The 20,287-nt window shown below is 48.3% G+C and overlaps 2 protein-coding genes, 1 long non-coding RNA gene and 1 other non-coding gene across 5 annotated transcripts in view; all 4 read right to left on the bottom strand.

Moving 5' to 3' along the window:
• SMIM48 (small integral membrane protein 48) lies at nt 1–1,554 on the bottom strand. 2 transcript variants are annotated; one of them, XM_035301101.3, is made up of 3 exons: nt 1,382–1,554; nt 584–665; nt 1–503 (listed from the first exon to the last, which is right to left on the bottom strand). In XM_035301101.3, exons 1-3 carry the CDS (start codon nt 1,501–1,503, stop codon nt 378–380), a joined length of 330 nt encoding a protein of 109 aa, XP_035156992.1. In that variant the 5' UTR covers nt 1,504–1,554; the 3' UTR covers nt 1–377. The 2 variants fall into 2 exon arrangements, with proteins under 2 accessions (XP_035156992.1, XP_035156991.1); XM_035301100.3 differs by having other exon boundaries at nt 584–1,554.
• A 15,633-nt stretch (nt 1,555–17,187) lies between these two features.
• Nucleotides 17,188–18,704, bottom strand: LOC144582659 (uncharacterized). The gene is made up of 2 exons (XR_013535839.1): nt 18,448–18,704; nt 17,188–17,496 (listed from the first exon to the last, which is right to left on the bottom strand). It is a non-coding gene; the product is annotated as an uncharacterized LOC144582659 (long non-coding RNA).
• A 408-nt stretch (nt 18,705–19,112) lies between these two features.
• On the bottom strand, nt 19,113–19,175 carry LOC118154323 (U7 small nuclear RNA). Its single transcript, XR_004744193.1, has one exon. It is a non-coding gene; the product is annotated as a U7 small nuclear RNA (small nuclear RNA).
• NLRP1 (NLR family pyrin domain containing 1) overlaps nt 19,157–20,287 on the bottom strand; it is a 59,833-nt gene continuing 58,702 nt past the window's right edge. Inside the window, exon 18 of the mRNA XM_054256217.2 lies at nt 19,157–19,967. Within this exon, the coding sequence (XP_054112192.2) occupies nt 19,648–19,967 (320 nt within the window). The 3' untranslated portion in view covers nt 19,157–19,647. The remainder of the gene's footprint in view (nt 19,968–20,287) is intronic.

The following is a 20,287-nucleotide window of genomic DNA, read 5'->3' on the forward strand; positions in this document are numbered from 1 at the left end:
TAGAGGAGGCTGAAAAAGAGATAATTTATTCCACCAGAGGGCTCACAATTACAGACATTTGCAAGTAAGGAATATGCAGGGTTAGAGCGCTGTGTTTTGACATTTAACATTCTTGAGTAAACAGAGATGGCCGGTGGGTAAATAGCTTGCCAAGGTGGTTTCTGGTATTAAGCCTTTTGAGTCTAAGATGACAAACCCCTAGGGGTCAGGTGGTTTTCCGCACGAACTCTTGTCAGTGACAAATCCCTCAGCCCCTTTTGTCTTGGGTCCCACAGCTGCAGGAGGGCTCTGGGCCAGAACGAAGTCATCCTAGAGTCCCCAAGGACAGCCCTCCCGTGGACCCCTAAGGCCCCCAGAGCCTCATCCTGGGGAGTGCGTCAGCGTCCCAGTGGGGTCTGCAGCCACAGGTCCCATGAGTCCTGGACACTTCCAAAGCGTAGTCTCCTGGTAAGACAGCTCCTCCAGCTATGAGTCTCGACTCCTCCGGGCGGCCACAACAAAGTCTAAGACAGGAAAAACGCACAGTGGAGGTCAGCCAGAGCCCCTGCGGGCGCAGCACGATATTCCGGCAAACGCCACTTACCGAGTCCCACGTTCCAGCTACGCCTGCGGCGCGCTCTCCTCCTCTCTCGGCGGGGCCAACTCCGGGACACAGCTGGCTCCTCCTGGGGGCAATGCAGCATCACAGGGCTCCGGCCCACACCGGGCCAGGGCGCCGACCCTCCCAGCCGGGCCCTCACTAGAAGGCCGTGGGTCTGGGTCTGGCTCATGCCTTAAAGAATCCAAGGTTGGGCGCACTCTGAGCTCCCCAAACACAAAATGATGGGATCCCTGTGCGTGCCCCCACATCACAGAGTGGTGGGGGTTCAGGGACACTCTCCTAATTATAAACGGGGTTTAATCACACCCCAGAATTCTAAACGCCGCTACCCCTCACCTGCAGGTGCAAATAGCACCCTTATTTCATTGCCGGCAGCTACTTTGTACCTTCCTACTGACAGACAAAGATAGTGACAACAAAGAAAGAAACAAGCATGGAAAACTACATGAAGGGGGTGCGGCGCTGTTTCAAAAAATGCTGAGCCCTGTTTTCTCTTTCCCTCCCTGCTCGGCCCTGCACCCATCACGTCCCGCGCTGGCCACTTAGGCAAGCTGTAAATGGATATAGGTAAAGATGCAGGAGGTGATGGAGAAGGCGATGGCCGCGTAGATGAAGATGGAGAGGTGCGGAAAATGGTCGAGATAGCAGCCCTCGTCCAGTGGAGGCGCCTCCTCCTTGAGCTGGGGGCGCGCTGCGGCCTTCGGGGGCTGCCCGGCGCGGCCCCCTTGCGCCCTCCCGCCCGCGCGCCGACCAGCCTTCTTGCCAGCAGCCGACGCGGACCTGGGCGCGCGGGCAGCGGGAGGGTCCTCCGGGGGAGGCTTGTCAAACAGGCCTTCGGACTTGGCGTCCGGGCGAATCTGCTCCGGACCCCAGGGTCTGCGCTGAAAGAGTCCGTCAGCCATGGGCAGGAGAGCAGGGAGGTGGGTCAGCTGGGTCTGGGTCGTAGCGCAGTGGGCGGTGGTCTCGGCTGCGGCAGTATTTCTACCGCCCTGGGTGGGGGCGGAGCCAGAGGGGCAGGGGGCCTCTGCAGGGTCCGCCGGGCCTCTCAGCGGAGACACAGCTCCCCCTGGCTCCTCCTTCCGCCCCCAGTCTGTTGCAGAAGCTGACTCCCTAGGTTCCAGTTCCCACACCGGCGGTTCGGTAGTCTAGCACAGCAAGGTTTATCTCCTTGGCAACCAGGCTGGCGGTGTGAGGGAGAGGATGCGCGAGCCGCTGGCTGGGACCCGGGACAGGAGCAGGCTTGGCACCTAAGAAGCCGAAATGCAGCCAGCCAGGCTCTCAGCTGCGTGGGGAGCGTCCCTTTTCTCCTTTTAAAAGTAATATTTATTGTGGGGTCTGTTTTAAATTTTAATTTGAATACGTGAAAAAGCTAACACACCATCTTTGTAGGAAACTAGAAATTGAGAAAACAGTTAAGGCCAAATCAGTAGTAAAATAAAGCCTCCCACAATCCCAGGGTCCAGAGATAACAGCGCTAAAGAATTGGTGCATTTCTCTGCTTTCTTCCCTTTTCCTCTATCTCTCCATCTCCATCTATATCTGTGCAACCTGTTTTCTCTTCTTGCTCTTTACCTGCAAAAGCAGGATTCCAGGCTTTTGAGCATCTCACATGACTAAGAACAAATCCTTCAAAGACCTGCCTCACCTAAGCCCATTTCTCGGGCCCACCTGAGGTCTCCCCAGGCCTCCTTGTCATCCACCAAGCCCTCTCGTTTCATCGGTACTGCCACAGGCTGCTGGGTACTTGCATATCCTGGCATCTCTGTTGCACCTGCGGTTCCAAGGCTGGCTGCTGTTCCCTCCCGGAATGGAGGGAGAACAATCACTTGGATTTATTTGAGTCCCAGTAGATTGGAGGCGTCCACTGGTCAGCTCTGTTAGTTGCAGCAAATCCAACTCAAACTGCCATCATGAGAACTCCCTGCCTCCTGCAAATGAAAGGCCCAAGGTGAACCAAGACCAGGGTGCCGAAACACTGTAACCAGGGTGCTGCCTCTCTCTGTCTTTCAGTGTTGCCAGGGAGTTCTTGCATGGCCAGCGCATACTAGGTAGTGGTAGGTACTCAGGATTTTGCTGAATGAATGATGCAGTGAATAATGGCAGCAGCAAACTCATGTCCTCACAGCTTAACCACCTCAGCTAAAAGGGCTTCCAGGGGTGCAGTGGTTCACACCCATAATCCCAGCACTTTGAGAGGCCGAGGTGGGCCATGAGGTCAGGAGATCGAGACCATCCTGGATAACATGGTGAGACCCCATCTCTACTAAAAATATGAAAAATTAGCCGGGTGTGGTGGCACGTGCCTGTAGTCCCAGCTACTCAATAGGCTGAGGCAGGAGAATAGCTTGAAACTGGGAGGTGGAGGTTGCAGAGAGCTGAGATCGCACCACTGCAGTCCAGCCTGGGCAACAAGAGTGAGACTCCATCTCAAAAAAAGGGTGGGGGGGGCTTCCAGTTGGCTAGGATGAGGAGAAGATGGAACCCTCATCTGTGATGTTGAGAATGTAAAATGGTACACCTACTTTTGAAAACAGCTTGGCACTTTCATAAAAAGTTAAGTATACTCTGACCATCCAACCCAGCAATCCCACTCCTAAGTTTCTACCCAAGAGAAATGAAAACGTGTGTCTGCATAGAGACAAGTGCATGAATGTCCATAGCAGGATCATTGGTAACAGCTGAAAACTGAGAACAATCCAAATGTTCGTATAATAGTGAGTGGATCAACTAAATGTAGATTATCTATGCAACTGATTACTATTCAGCCATAAAGAGTGAATACTGACCAAGTGCTGTGGCAAAAGCCTGTAATCCTAGCACTTTAAGAGACCAAGCCAGGAGGCTAAAATGGAAGGATGTGACTGTTGGATTGGAAGAATGTGAAGAAACAGAGTGGTATGAGGGATGGACGGAAGGATATGAAGGGTGAAAGTGAAAGATGTGGAGAGTGGAATGGAAGGATTTGAAAGATGAAATGGAAAAGTGTGTAAGGTGGAATGAAATGGCATGAAGGATGGATAGAAGTTTATGTTTTGGAGATGGAATCTTGTTCCGTTGCCCAATCTCGGCTTACTGCAACCTCTTCCTCCTGGGTTCAAGGGATCCTCCTGCCTCGGCCTCTGAGTAGCTGGGATTACAGGGGCACACCATCATGCCTGGCTAATTTGTAGAAGAGACAGGGTTTCACCACGTTGGCCAGGCTGATCTCGAACTTCCTGACCTCATGTGATCCGCCCGCTTCGGCTTCCCAAAGTGCTGGGATTATAGGTGTGAGCCACCACTCCTGGCTGGATAGAAGTATATGAAGGGTAAAATTAAAAGGCGTGGAGGGGGCATGAAAGGACATTTTAGGTGTAGTGAAAGAATGTGAAGAATGAAATGGAAGGTTGCGAAAGGTGGAATGGAAGGACATAGAAGGACCACAGTGTGAAAAGTGGAATAGGAGGATGATTAGGGTGGAATGAAGAGTTTAAAGGATGTCATGGAAGGGTGTGAAGAGTGGAACTGAAGGGCGTGAAGGGTGAACTGGGAGGATGCTTAAGGTGGAATGAAAGATGTGAAGGATGGAATGGAAGGACGTGAAGAGAGAAATGGAAGGACGTGTAGTGGACTGGAAGAGTCTCAAAGGGTGTGTAAGGTGGAGTGGAAGAATGTGAAGGTTGTAATGGAATGGGGTGAAGAACGGAATGGAAGGGTATGTAGGGTGAAATGGAATTGTGTGATGGATGAATGGAAGGGTGTGAGGGTAGAATGAAAGGGTGTGTAGGGTGCAATGGGAGGGTTTTCAGGGTGTAATGGAAGGATGTATAGAGTGGGATGGAAGAGCTACGTGTAGGGCTGTGGCTTTGAGAAAGTCACACAAACCTACCTATGGGGTTTAGGTGGGAGTACATAGTGGGGAAGTCTCAGTAACCAAGAAAGTCTTGGGCAGAACCATGCAAAGGCTTACTGGGAGGAGCTGGGTGTAAGTGAGGAGTGCAGGCGTTACAAGTGCTTTAGCAACTGCAGAGTCCATTGCATATTAAGAAGGTGGGAGGCTAAATCTGGAGCTCCGACAGCAGAGGCCCAGGTGTCTCCAGGACACCTTGTTATTTTTTACCTGGTCTATCTGTATAGAAATGAATATATTGCAAAATAGTACTGGTCCCAGCCCAGGTGACCCTTGGGGGCTCTATCTTCCAGGAATTGAGAGAGCTTGGCTGACTCCATGGCCTCACCCTGGTGCAAGCTATGCCTGTACCCAGCAATGAGAGCTAACTTTGTCCCAGACCAGGGACTTTAGGACCCTTAGACATCTGACAGTACAGACACTGGAAGGTCCCAAGCTACAACTTCCCTCTCTGCTTGGCACCAGAGTGTCCCAGGAAAAACCTTATGAGTCCAAGGCCTGGAGCCAGAATCCACCAAAAGACGCTGAATGGACAAAGACTGCCTTTAGCTCCTGTTTCTGGGACCTGCCCAGAGTCCATATGCCTCTTAGAGGTGACAGAGAGCCCTCTTCTAGGAGGATCTTTGCTTCTGGGCTTTACTTTGATAGGTTTCCTTCATCTTTGTGGGGTATTTGTCCCTGGAAGAAGGATACACTGTTTGAGTCAATAGGAATCAGGAGTTTCAGTCTGCCAGGCCAAAGCCTGGATCTGGACAGTGGCCAGTTAACCATGTTGGTGACCCCTAGGACACACATGGATGATAGCAGCAGCAGCCGCCGCCGCCGCCAATCACTGTGCACTGACTGTGTGCTAGGAACTGTGCCCAACATTTCTGCAGAGATGGTCTCACTTAATTTCCATGACCCCATAAATTAGGCACCAGTAGTTCCTCGAAAGTTCCAATGAGAAAACTGAGGCTGAGTGTCGGGGTCCGGCACGTCTGCCGGGGGACTACCGACCTGCGGGAGTCCCCGAGACCGCCAACGTAGATGTCTCGTTCAACCTGAGAGAGAGAGTGCGCGGAAAAGAAGGAATATAGAAAAGTAGAGTCTGGAGGGCTGCGTGAAGATTATGGCCAAAACGCAGCAAATTTATTTTTGTGGGTTACAGCTTTTATACCTTTTGTCTTGTTTACATTTACCTCATCTCAGCAGAAAGAAACAAAGGGGAAAACAGAAAGGAAACAAACTCCATAAAATAGATATCCGGGGCTTGTGATATCCTGCTTAGGAAGCAGTTTAAGGGGGCTAGTGGTAGCAGTTTACATTTCAATGATTTTACATTCCAAAGATACAATGGCACCCTTAAGGTGGCTGGTTAAACCTGTTTTTCATCAGGAGCTAAAACAAAGGCTTGGCTCCAGGGAAAATATGGGCAGAGGTCTCTGCTCCTCTTAGACATTTCAATTGCAGCAAGTTTATTGCTTACACAGAGACTGAAGGGGGACATGGAAGCAGACAGCACAATGTTCTCATAAACTGCAGGCCGTTGCTTTGCATCCTGTTGTTGCTTTTAGTGAGTCAGCTTACGGCCCTGTCTCACTCGACAGCCCTCGAGGTGAGGAAATGCAGTACAGGTCCAGCAGCCAAACTGAGGCAAGTCAACTGTCTCGAGCCTTTGGCGCGAACACCACAGCTGAGAGGTGAAGGAATCTGTCTAAAATCTGCCACTAATACTGACTACTAGGGGCTGGGTGTGGTGGCTCACATCTGTAATCCCAGTACTTTGGGAGGCTGAGGTGGGTGGATCACCTGAGGTCAGGTATTCAAAACCAGTCTGGCCAACAGGGCCAAACCCCTCTCTACTAAAAATACAAAAATTAGCTGGGCATGGTGGCATGCACTTGTAATTCCTGAGGTGCATGCCACCATGCCCAGCTGAGGAGGCTGAGGCAGGAGAATACTTGAACCCGGGAGGCGGAGGTTGCAGTGAGCTGAGATCACACCACTGCAATCCAGCCTGGGTGATAGACCGAGACTGTGTCTCAGAGAAATATAAAATAGAATAGAATAACATAAAATAAAATACTGACTGCTGGGGTTCTAACCCACGTCCCTCTGACCCAAGGGTAAGAGGTATACCTCCCAATCCCCACCCCCTCAGCTACCCATCCTAGGCTTGTTCACCTTCAAAGACTGTGTCCTGTTAGCCTTTCCCAGGCCACATCCTGGGCACACTGCAGCAAAACAGACTTGTTCTCTTTAGAATGTGTACACAAAGCAAGAGGCAAAATTCGCAAAGGCCACTTTTAGCTCAAAGTGTTCATGCCCAGCTGAGGAAATAAGCTTTGGTGGTGGTGGTGGTGTGTATGTGTCAGTGGGTAGGTGGGTGGGAGAAAGGACCTTCCGGGAATCTCTGTTGCCTGGACTGCAGCTGTTTGTTATCCTGGAAACCATGGCTGCTTTGAAACTGGTTGCTGAATTCCTTTTCCTGCCAACAGGAAATACATCTATGTGTATGCCCTGGCTGGGGGAAGGGAACCCAAGCCAGGAATCTCTCCTTTCCATAGGTCCACTACCCAAACCCACAGTACATGGGAAACCTCCAAGTGTATGGCAACCTTTACACTAGGATGTCCCTGGATAGGCCTAGTCACCTGCTGAAGGTGCTGTGGCACTTCCAGCCTAGTGTAGGGTCAGCTGCTGCCATGTCTTACCTCAGCCTGAGAGGCTTCAGGGAGCTCACATTCAATCCTGATCATCCCCATGCTCCATCCAGTCCCCTACTGGGGATAGGGGTAGCAGTGGTTGCTGAGCAAGGCAGGGAAGGGGAGGCTAGGCAAAGCCTGGGGCTCCAAGGGGCAGAGAGCAGGAAGCCAACCTGTCTGGGGGCTGTGGGGTGGCACCTGGGAGGTGGGATTCCACAGGAGCTGTGGCTCCAAGCCTCCCTACCCTCCCTTCCTGCCCCTATGCATGCTCATGGTCCCATCAGACTTCACTTACAAAGCACAAATTCAAAGATATAATCATTAAGAATTTTACGGCTGGGTGTGGCGGCTCATACCAGTAATACCAGCACTTTGGGAGGTTGAGGTGGGTGAATCATGAGGTCAGGAGTTTGAGACCAGCTTGGCCAACATGGTGAAACCCCATCTCTACTAAAAACACAAAGAATTAGCTGGGCATGGTGGCAGGTGCCTGTAGTCCCAGCTACTCAGGAGACTGAGGCAGGAAAATTGCTTAAATCCGGGAGGCAGAGGTTGCAGCGAACTGAGATCACACCACTGCACTCCAGCCTGGGAAACAGAGCAAGACTCCATTTTAGAAAAAAAAAAAAAAAGCCGGGTATGGTGGTGCACACCTGTAATCCCAGCTACTCAGATGGCTGAGGCAGGAGAATAACTTGAACCTGGGAGGCAGAGGTTGCAGTGAGCTGAGATTGTGCTATTGCACTCCAGCCTGGGTGACAGAGCAAGACTCTATCCCAAGATAAAAATAAAAAATAAGGCTGGGTGCAGTGATTCACGCCTGTAATCCCAGCACTTTGGGAGGCCGAGACGGGTGGATCATGAGGTCAAGAGATCGAGATCATCCTGGTCAACATGGTGAAACCCCGTCTCTACTAAAAAAAAATACAAAAACTTAGCTGGGCATGGTGGCGTGTGCCTATAATCCCAGCTACTCAGGAGGCTGAGGCAGGAGAAGTGTCTGAACCCAGGAGGCGGAGGTTGCGGTGAGCCGAGATTGCACCATTGCACTCCAGCCTGGGTAACAAGAGCGAAACTCCGTCTCAAAATTAATAAATAAATAAATAAATTTAAAAAAATGTGTTTTGTAGAGACAGAGTCTTGCTATATTGCCTAGGCTGGTCTTGAACTCCTGGCCTCAAGTGATCCTCCTCCTTGGCCTCACAAAGTGTTAGAGGCATGAGCCTGTAATAGGCCTGCCTGTAACACTGAATGAAGATTACAGGTATGAGCCACTGCACCCAAGCATGAGGGAAGTTATTGCACAATATAGAAAGTCATGAAACTATTCATGTCCTTTGACACAATCATCCTTTCCCTTAGTGTTGATTTCAAGACAGTCATCCAAAGAATAAAGAAAAGCTCTCTGCAGAAGGATGTGTACTGCAGGATTGCTTATCATGGCAAAAAAGTGGAAGCAAACTCAATGTCAGAACAAGAGGAGAATAGTTAATTAAATGATGTATGTATCTACTGCAAGGAGTTATGCAGTCATCAGGGGAAGATTAACCTGAAAACTCTTTTGAGGGATGCTTGTGATGATCTAAATCAAAGTCAAAAAAACAAGATTTAAAACCAAATGTACTAGGATGGTAACAAGATGAAAATGTGTTCCTGCAGAGAAAGACTGGAATGGAAAGAATAAAGACAGAATTTTTATATTGTTTGGATAATGAGATCATGGGGTGACTTCTTTCTCATTTTACCAGACCTTGTGTACCATAGTTATATTCGTTTCTGTGCAACAAAGACAATTAATAGATGAAAAAAATCAAAGTAAGGGACCCAGTGGCCATTTTCAGGATTAACAATACCCTGTGATGGTCTGATTGGTGTCCATGCAGACAAAGGTCCTTACCTGCCTGCTTGGATGGCTTCACATTGCCTAGCAACTACCTGCTTATCAGCAGTTGCTAGGAAACCAAGGACACAGCTGGACTCCTGACCAATAGCACAGTGTCCATACTACTGCCAGCCTTTCCTTCAAGTTCTCTCCAGTAGTCATGCTCCTGTCTGGCCATTCCTCTTCTCCTGCTCTCCTCCTTCACATTCCTATCTGCCTGGGGCTAACCTGTGAGTAGCACTCAATAGGGTCCCCACAATCATACAACCTGACACAACACGGGTAATCACCAGTTCCACAGGACCCTCTTCCTTCCCTTGGTTCCTCTGCTTCCTTCTTGCTCCAGGACTGAGGCCTGAACCAGAGTGTGTAGATGGCTCAAAGTTAAAATCTGTAGTTATCCCATCATTGAGACAAGTATTGCCCACAGCCTCCATTGGGTTCTAGGACCTGAAAATTCTACTCCTTGGGAGAATGATTCCTTCAGGAAAGGCACTGAGCTCAGCCCAGGGCTCCCATCATAGTGCCTAGTGGAAGCAAATCCATGATTCCTTTTTTTTTTTTTTTTTTTTTTTTGAGGTGGAGTCTCACTCTTGTCACCCAGGCTGGAGTGCAATGGCGTGATCTCGGCTCACTGCATGAGCCACCACACCCAGCTAATTTGTTTTTATTTTTAGTAAAGATGGGATTTTGCCATGTTGCCCAGGCTGGTCTCAAACTCCTAACCTCAGGTGATCCACCTGCCTCGGCCTCCCAAAGTGTTGAGATTACAGGGGTGAGCCACCTCACCCGGCCAACCCGTGATTCTTGAATGCATTCTTTGACAGGGGTCATGTGGACATCTCCCTGTTTCAAGTGGCCCACTTTAAAGAGAAAGAAAACTTCATCTAGGGCGGATTAATCTGAACACAACGATCCTGGGAGACTCCAGTTTTCCACCATTATTAAGAATTATCCTCACTGCTCTGCATTTCTCATTCCCTTCATCTCCATTTGTTGTTCCACTGTCTCCTCCATGCTGAGGAAGTTGCCATGTATCTCTATTCAAAAGGATCTTTCTCCTCCTCCTCCTCCTCCTTCCTCTTCCTCTTCCTCTTCCTCTTCTTGACACAGGGTCTCACTATGTTGGCCAGGCTGGTCTCAAACTCCTGAACTCAAGCAATTCACCAGCCTCAGCTTCCCAAAGTGCTAGGATTATAGGCAAAAACCCAGCCAATTATTTTTTTTACAGACAGGATCTTGCTCTGTCACCAGGGCTGGAGTGTGGTGGCATGATTATGGCTCACTGCAGCCTGGGCTCAAGGGATCCTTCTGCCTCAGCCTCCAGAGTATCTGGGAATTCAGGCATGTGAAATGACGCCTAGCTAATTAAAAAAAAATTTTTTTTTGAGGTGGAGTCTTGGCTGGGTGTGGTGGCTCACTCCTGTAATCCTAGCACTTTGGGAGGCCAAGATGGGCGGATCACCTGAGGTCAGGAGTTTGAAACCAGCCTGGCCAACATGATGAAACCCCATCTTTAAAAAAAAAAAAAAAAAAAAGGAGATGGGGTCTTGCTCTGTTGCCCAGGCTGGAGGGCAGTGGTGAGATCTCGGCTTACTACAACCTCCACCTCCTGGGTTCAAGTGATTCTCCTGCCTCAGCCTCCTGAGTAGCTGGGATTACAGGCACCTGCCATCATACTCAGCTAATTTTTGTATTTTTGTAGCAAACGGGTTTAACCATGCTGGCCAGGCTGGTGTTGAACTCTTGACCTTACGTGATCTGTCTGCCTTGGCCTCCCAAAGTGCTGGGATTACAGACGTGGGTGTGTATTTCATATCTCCTTGCCACTGGAATATAAATTGCTCCAGAGCAGATACTCTGTGCTTCTGTTATCACTGGCACCTACGACAGCCTCAGGCTCAAAGAAGCTAAGGTTTACGGCCCGCCTACTGTTGTGTACAGCTTGCCCAGAACAACTTCCCACTCATGAGCTCACCTAATCAAAGAACTCTTTGACGCTGGCTTTATGATTCCCTTCTTACACATCTGAAAAGCTGTTTCAAGATCACACACCTAATGGGTGCTAGAGCCAAGGATTTGATTCCCAGCTCACTCCCTGTTCCTCAGAATCCTAGCTGTTGCTATTAGAATCCAGATCCAGGCCGGGCATGGTGGCTCATGCTTGTCATCCCAGCACTTTAGGAGGCCAAGGCAGGAGGATCACTTGAGGTCAGGAAGTTCGGGACCAGTCTGGCCAACATGGTGAAACCGCATCTCTACTAAAAATACAAAAAATTAGCTGGGTGTGGTGGCACCGCCTGTAATCCCAGCTACTCAGGAGATTGAGGCAGGAAAATCACTTGAACCCGGGAGGGAGCCTAGATTGCACCTGTGAACTCCAGTCTGGGCAACAAGAGTGAAACTACCTCTAAAAAAGAAAAAGAAAAAAAAAAAAGGCTAAGAGCAGTGGCTCATGCCTGTAATCCCAGCACTTTGGGAGGCTGCGGCGGGTGGATCACGAGGTTAGGAGTTCAAGACTAGCCTTGCCAAGGTGGCGAAACCCTGTCTCTACTAAAAATACAAAAAAATTAGCCGGGTGTGGTGCTGGGGGCCTGTAATCCCAGCTACTCAGGAGGCTGATGTGGGAGGATCCCTTGAACCCAGGAGGCAGAGGTTGCAGTGAGCTGAGATGGCATCACTGCACTCCAGCCTGGACAACAGTTTGAGACTCCATCTCAACAAAAAAAAAGAATCCGGATCCAAAGAGGACATGCATCTGTGTCTCTCCCACCCCCACACACTTGTTTGTGTCTGGCCTCACTCGACCTCGGGCCTCTCTGCCATGGAGACGACTCAAGATTTAGGAATAGGCGGCAACTAAGGCAAGGACCTGCAGGGATGAGGGAGGGAAACTGCGGAAGGGGGCGGGACATGCGAGGCTTAGTGGGTTGGCTGAGCTCATCCTCGCGTCGGTCCCCTTGGTCTCTCCGATCCTGTGCGCCCCCGTGTGCCCAGCACGCTGCGCCCACGTGAGTCCACGGAGCCCATCCTGCGCCCCCGCACTCGGGCTAAGGCTTCTGCCCCGATTCACCCGGGGCTTAGTTCTGGAAGGTCCCGAGCCACCGGGCCGGCCGTCCTCTTCAATACCTTGCATCAATGTTTTCGTTTTCCTTGTGGAGATCTTTCACTTCTTTAATTCCTAGGTATTTTGTTTTATTTGTAGTTATTGTAAGCAGGATTACTTTCCTGATTTCTTTTTCAGCTTGTTCACTGTGGACACATAGAAATGCTAATGGCCGGGCAGGCGGTAGCTCACGCCTGTAATCTCAGCACTTTGGGACGCTGAGGCGGGCGGATCACCTGAGGTCAGAAGTTTGAGACCAGCCTGGCCAACATGGTGAAACCCCGTCTCCACTAAAAATACAAAAACTAGCCAGGCATGGGGGCATGTGCCTGTAATCCCAGCTACTAGCAGGGCTGAGGCAGGAGGATCGCTTGAACCTGAAGTGGAGATTGCAGTGAGCAGAGATTGTGCCACTGCACTCCAGCCTGGGCAACAGAGCAAGACTCCATCTCAAAAAAAAAAAAGAAAGAAAGAAATGCTACTAATTTTTGTATGTTGATTTTGTATCCTGAAACTTTACTGAATTTATCAGTTGTAATCGTTTTTTGGTAGAGTCATTAGGTTTTTCCAAATATAAAATCATGTCATGTGTAAACAAGGATAATTTGACTTTTTCCTTTGTAATTTGGATGCCCTTTATTTCTTTTTCTTACCTGACTGCTCTAGCTAGGACTCCCAGTACTATGTTGAATAACAGTGGCATCCTTGCTCTGTTTCCAATCTTAGAGGAAAGGCTTTCAATGTTTCCCATTCAGTATGATACTAGCTGCGGGTCTGTCACATATGGATTTTATTATGTTGAAGTATGTTCCTTCTATATCGTTTTTTGAGTTTTTTTTTTAATCATGAAGAGATGTTGAATTGTATCAAATGCTTTTTCAGCATCCATTGAAATTATCATATGGTTTTTGTCCTCATTCTGTTGTTATATGATATTGATTGATTTGCATTATGTTGAACCATCCTTGCATCCCTGAGATAAGCCCCATTTGGTCATGATGAATGATTTTTTTTTTTCTTTTCTGAGATTGAGTTTCACTCTTATTGCCCAGGCTAAAGTGCAATGGTGCGATCTCAGCTCACCGCAACTTCCACTTCCTGGGTTCAAGGGATTCTCCTACCTCAGCCTCCCAAGTAGCTGGGATTACAGGCATGTGCCACCACACCCGGCTAATTTTGTATTTTTAGTAGAGATGCGTTTCTCCATGTTGGTTAGGTTGGTCTCGAATTCCTGACTTCAGGTGATCTGCCCACCTCGACCTCCCAAAGTGCTGGGATTGCAGGTGTGTGCCACCGTGCCTGGCTGAGGAATGATTTTTTTTAATGTGTTGTTGGATTCGGTTTGCTACGATTTTGTTGAGGATTTTGCATCAATGTTGGCCTGTAGTTTTCATGGTTTGATGCATCTTTGGTTTTGGTGTCAGGATAATACCGGCCTCAGAGAATGAGTTTGGAGGTATTCCCTTCTCTTATTTCAGAATAGTTTGAGTAGGATTGGTATTAATTCTTTTTTTTTTTCTTTAGAAATCAGCAGTGAAGCCATCAGGTCCTGGGCTTTTCTTTGCTGGGAGACATTTTATTACAGCTTACATCTTGTTCCTTATTATCGGTCTGTTCAGATTTTGGGTTTCTTCATGGTTCAATCTTGATAGGTTGATTGACTGTACTTAAGAATTTATCCATTTCTTTTAGATTTTCCAGTTTATTGGCATATAGTTGCTCAGAGTAATCACCAAGGATTCTTTGAAATTCTGCAGTATCAGTTGTAATGTTTCCTTTTGAATCTCTGATTTCATTTATTTGGTTCTTTTCTTTTTTTCTTAGTCTGTTAATCTGACTAAGGTTTTGTCAATTTGTTTATCTTTTCAAAACAACAACTTTTTGTTCTGTTGATCGTTTGTACTTTCTTTGTTTGAATTTTATTTCTGCTCTTTATTATTTCTTTACTAATTTTGGGTTTGGTTTGCTCTTGCTTTTTTGTTCTTTAAGATGTGTTATTAGCTTATTTATTTGATGTTTTTCTTTTTTTGCTGTAGATGCTTATAGCTGTAAAATTCTCTTTTAGTATTGTGTTTGCCATATCCCATAGATTTGGTATGTTGTGTTTCCATTATCATTGGCTTCAAGAAAATTTTTAACTCCCTTCTTAATCTCATCATTTACCCACTGGTCATTCAGGGTCATATCATTTAATTTTTTAATGTGTACCGTTTCCAAAATTCCTCTTGTTACAAAAAAATTTCTAGTTTTATTCAAGATTAACATTTAAATTGGTGGACATTTTTTTTTGAGACAGAGTCTCATTCTGTCACTCAGGCTGGAGTTGGAGTGCAGTGGCGCCATCTCAGCTCACTGTAACCTCTGACTCCCTGGTTCAAGCGATTCTCCTGCCTCAGCCTCCCGAGTAGCTGGGATTACAGGCACACACCCCATGCCTTGCTAATTTTTGTATTTTTAGTAGAGACGAGGTTTTACCATATTGGCCAGGATGGTCTCCATCTCCTGAGCTGGTGATCTTCCTGCCTCGGCCTCCCAAAGTGCTAGGATTACAGGTGTGAGCCACTGTGCCCAGCCACAAATTGGTGGACTTTGAGTAGAGTGAATTGCCCTTTTCAGTGTGGGTGGGCTTCATCCAAACAGTTGAAGGCTTCAGAGAATTCTTCCAGCTTTTCTAAGGCTTTTGGGCTTGAACTGCAGCATCAGCTTTTCCCTGGGTCTTCAGCCTGCCAGCCTATTCTATAGATTTTGGACTTGCCAGCCTATATAATCATGTCAGCCAGTTCCTAAAAATAAATGTCTCAATATGTATAGACATCCTATCGGTTCTTTTTCTCTGGAGAACCCTGACTAATACAGTGTTGCCCTTAGGGTTAATGAGTGAATATACTGAACACCTTTAGAACAAGGAAGGCCCTGAAGGCCATACTAGCAGGCTATCACTTAAGTGTTCACACATGTCTCCGTTCAGCTTCAAGGATGCCTGCGCTCTCTCGATCCCTGACTACCCACCCCCTCAGTGCATTAAAAATACCCCCATGCCCTCAGCAAAGGAGGGCCATTTGAGTCTCCCCACAAAAAGTTGGGCACTCCTTAGAGGTGGTACGGTGGGAAGTTGGAGGCAACCCCCATGTACCCTGTCTGCAACGATTCTCAGTGTTGTGGCCCCACCAATCATTTCACCTCCAGCTGGGAGCTAAAACTTGGTGGACAGTTCCTTGGGAAGGCCCTGAGCTACCAGAATGTACTTGCAACTTCCTGATCACAGGAGAGAATCAGAGCTTCCTCTAGAGAGATCCAGGGTTTTATCTTGAGAATGGAATAAGCTAGAGTCAACTAATTGCACTATACTGTGCAACGTGATGTGCAGTGCAGGTAACAGAAGCAAATAGTTTAGTCCTAGGAGGACTCCCCCATGCTTCTGAGGGACTCCATTGAGGAGCCTTGGCTACTTGGAGAAGAAAGAAGGTCTAAAACAAATAGGGTATTTTTTTTTTCTCTCTTAAGAGAGCTGAGGACATCAAATTCAGATGCAGGTTGTACACCTGCCACATTTAGCAGAAAACTGCTGACCCAGGCAGCTGACCTGAAATCCATTCAAATCAGCAAGTTCGTTATGCATAACTTTCTTGTTTTTGAAATGAAAACCCAGGGTCTTGGCCTAAATTGGTTTTCTCTCTCTCTTTCTCTCTCTTTCTTTTTCGAGATAGAGTTTCACCCTTGTTGCACAGGCTGGAGTGCAATGGCACAATCATGGCTCACTGCAACCTCTGCCTCCCAGGTTCATTGATTCTCCTGCCTCAGCCTCCTGGGTAGCTGGGATTATAGGCACAGGCCACCACACCTGGCTAATTTTTGTATTTTTAGTAGAGATGGGGTTTCTCCATGTTGGCCAGGCTGGTCTCGAACTCCTAACCTCAGGTGATCCACTCACCTTGGCCTCCCAAAGTGCTGGTATTAAAGGCATCAGCCACTGTTCCTGGCCTTGTTTATGCTTTCTACATAAGCTTATCCTACCTGAGACCAGAGAAAAGGCACAGTTACCTGGATCTTAGGTAAGGAATATTTTTCTCAAAGTGTGGGTATCCTGCTAGACTCCACTTTTATTACAAGAGCTGAGATACAAAAGTTCAGGAACACTTTGATCTCTAGAGGAAGATTCCCACAGTCAGCCACATTACTGAACATGCTGGCAATGTGATGTAAGCAAAAAGGTCAGAAGGTCCAGAAGGTGGATAGGATCCCTATGTCCCTTTACCCCTGCTTTCTTTCTGTGACTTGACTGAAAATCACAGAGTGCCTTAACTATGCTATGACCCAGCCAGATGCAGGTTTTTCCCAGCAGGCTTGAACCAAACCCAGGCCTTGAACATTCTCAGACACTGACAAAGGTATCTAGGTTGTTGCCCAAAACACTGAAGGAAGCTGGTTGTAGCCCCAGGCCTCCTATAAACTCCATACCTGACCCTCTTGCTGCAGAAATATCTACATAGAATCCCTTTTCTCTTGCTGTTAGTCTCAGAGATACACTGTACTCCACTCTCTGTGTCAGCTCCCCTATTAAAGGCTTTGAACTGATCACCCTGAATTTAGTGCTTCTGGTTTTGGAATCCCAGCCAGCCCCCATCTTGGTATGGTTTGAAGTAGTCCCTTGTGGGAATTCCCCGCATGCTGCTTCTGGGGTGGCTGGACAGAATAACAAGTGAAAACTAAATTTCTCCCTCTGCCTCCATTCATAAGCCATCCAGATCTCACAAGGACACATGTTCATTTCCATTTTCTGTCTCCAGCCAGAGGCAAAGGGTCCCATGTCCCTCCTATTCCTCCTTGCATCTGCCAGGAGGCAGTGTTATTCTTCCCAGGATTTGAGTTCCCACAGCTGATATGCGAGGTATTCCAGTGCTGTGAAGGTCAGGATGAGACCATTTATAATATATATAAAGTGTTCAGTATGTTAACTCATTAACCCTAAGGGCAACATTGTATTAGTCAGGGTTCTCCAGAGAAAAAGAACCAATAAGATGTGTATATATATTGAGACATTTATGTTTAAGAATTGGCTGACATGATTATATAGGCTGGCAAGTCCAAAAACCCATCTTCAGTTTTGCCGGCTCCTTCTCCAGTTTCCCCAAAGTCGGTAAAGGTGGTACTGTCCACTGAACACGCATCCTGATGAATAGGATCAGTGCCTTTATAAAAAGACTCAAGGGAGCTTGTTTGCTCCTTTGCCCTGTAAAGGCACAGCTAGAAGATGACATCTATGAGGAAGAGGACCCTGACTAGACATTGAATCTGCCAGCACCTTGTTCTTGGTCTGAATACTCTCAAGAACTGTAAGAAATAAACAAATAAACATTTGTAAATCATAAGCCACCCAGTTAATGGTATTTTCTTATAGGCGCCTGAATGGACTAAGACACCCAGTATGGGGAAGGGGATATGCTTGGGCCTGGGGCCTTTGGAGGTTGTGAGAAATTCTATAAGGTGGCTGCATCTCAGGAACTCCCTTAAGTCAAACTCATACACGGGCCCAGCCCCTGGCCCTGGAGCTGGGAAAGATATAGAAACTTTGGTTGCCTGTGCTGCTGTGGATTCTGTAACTCTGAGAGACCATTGGATGATGCTGGCAGGTTTGACTCTGGGCAGGTAGAGAACAAGGAGGAGGAAGGGGCAGGATCAAGAGTAGCCTACATTGGTCAGGTGTTTGGCCTCCCACTATTCAAACTCTTCTTTTCAGGATGAACCTCGTTGTCCAGCACTGTGTGGGTGCTTTGGCCTCCCAAAGTGCTGGGATTACAGGCCTGAGCCACTGTGCCCAGCCTAATACACTTACATTGTGCCAGGGCTTATGGATGTAGCTGTGAACAGGGAAGATGTGGATACTGCAATTTCAGAGTGCATAGCCCAATAGAGAAGACAGGCAATGAATAGAAAAATGGCTCAAAGCATCACTAGTGCTCTGCAATGAAAGCCCATCAGCTCCTTCGTCCTTTCTCAGCCACATGCCCAGTGCCGGCCTTGGGACATTGCTGCCTGGGGACTCTCCCTCCTTTAGATGCTGCCCTTGGGCCTGTGGCCTGATGCCTGGCCCTGCCCTCTCTGCTGAGTGTGTTGTCAGCACCTTCCAGGCTCATGTGAGCTGCTGAGGGGCACAGTGACTCTCCTGCTGAAGCAGGGACAGTGGCACCCACATCACATAAAGGTGGGGCACTAGAGAGTCATCTAGGAGAGCAGCTAAATGATCTGGACTGCCCGGTTTTGACTCCCAGCAAGGGCTCTTACCAAATGTGGGACTCTGAGCAGATTACTTGACCTGCGTGTGCATTATCTGTAAAGTGGGCTGATAACAGCATCTCCTCCTGGTGTCCCTGTGCAGATTGACTGGGTTTGTGTCTATAGAGCACTGGGGATAGCAGAGGCCTCCTGCTGGTATTATGGATAAAATGCAGCTTGATCAAGTGCATCTTCATTTGGGTGTGTGGTTCTTTCTGTTTCTTCCTTAAACAACTTGGCTCAGTCCTCCTGATAACCCTTGGGGTCTGGAAAGAAAAAGGTAGTAAGATCTTTTGAAGATGCATTTTGCTGAATCTGAGTTTTGGGACTGTCTATTGTTGTGTGGTTCAGAAGGTGTTGGTTCCAGGGAACCCACAGTTTGGGGCCTGTGGAATATCACTGTGGTTTTCAGCAATCTAGTCCAGGTGAGTTCCTGGCTGGATGGGGATGGGGAGAGGGTGGGGCTGGGTAGTGACCCCACCCAGGTGTCTGTGTGAAGTGTCCTAATTTTCCATGGGCAGCACAAGGAGGAGCAAGTGTGAAAAATGAGGGAACTCACTTCTTCTTGGAGGGAGGGTTGTGTGGAGAGCAGAGGTCTGTGTGTGCTAAAGGAGATGGGTGGGTGAGGCATGAAGGACCCGAAGGACAAGGCCAGCCTGATGGGTGTGTGGCCTGAAGGTTTTTCTGGTAAGAAGTGGAAAGCCTGCTAGACAAATTCTAAAAGAGCTGTAACACTCCTTTATTTTCTTAATAAACGTCCTTCCACTTTTCTGTTGGCTTGCTCTTGTATATCTTCCTGTGCGAAGCCAGTAATCCACGTGGCCTCCCATGCTGAACCCCAGTTTTGGGACTCATCCTGTGACATAGCCAGAGGCAAACGTTTCCATGTCTCTCCTATTCCTCCTTGCATCTGGATGGGATCCGAAGGGCTCTAGGCTTGGCTGCTGTGGCCACCAGATGCAGCTCTATGAGGTCTGCAGGGGTCCTGCCAGCTCCAGATGGACATTCCCTGAGATGCTGTTAGGCCACCTGGGCTGGGGCCCCATGTGGTATCCCTGGCATGGACACATAATGCCCAGCAAAGGCATCATCAAAGTTCCACTACTTTAGTGCTGGAAGGCAAATCAGATGGCAACTTGTTTGCAGAGAAAGAAACAGACCCAAAGAAGGGTCAGGCAAAGCCAGGACTCAAGGGCTGGTGTTCATACCTCAGATGCTGAGTGGCAGGAGTCCCTTTTTGCTGCCCTTCTCCCATAGTTCCATAATGAGGTAAGGATGGGTGTCCTTCAGGGCTTGGTAGAGTCGATCTTTGCAGCTTCTGTCCCAGGACCGGCTGAAGCTGAACAGCTTCCGCATCTTGCTGGGCCTGGTGTCCTCAGCCAGCACCCTCTCGTACTGCTCCTGGCTCAGCACATGTCCAAGCAGGTTGTCCAAGACAGGTTCCACTGATGTCACTCGGGCTACCAGCTGCTCTCGATACTGGTCCACGAAGTGCAGCAACCCCGGGGCATCCAGAGGGGAAGGTAAGGCTGGCAATGAACAAAGACGGGCTCTGACCACAGCCTCCACCTCCACTCCCCATGTTCCATGCTTTTCTCTCTCTTTTCTGCATCCCTTGCTTCCTTTTGTCTCCAGAAATGCACCTCTATCTTCTTTCATGTCAGCATCTAGCCTGGCATTCTGTTAGAGTGGGGACTGGAAGTGGGGTTCCTGATGGGGGCACTAGAGGCTCTCAGGTGTGGAGTTCTAGGGCCTCTGTGGATAGGACAAGGGGATAGAGGGAGGGACCATGCACCGCTCTCCAGAGCCTGATCCCTTGTGAGGTCTGCATTGATGAGTCCCTTCCTTT

The sequence above is a fragment of the Callithrix jacchus genome, chromosome 5, assembly GCF_049354715.1.
Source record: "Callithrix jacchus isolate 240 chromosome 5, calJac240_pri, whole genome shotgun sequence".
Taxonomy (NCBI): Eukaryota; Metazoa; Chordata; class Mammalia; order Primates; family Cebidae; genus Callithrix; species Callithrix jacchus.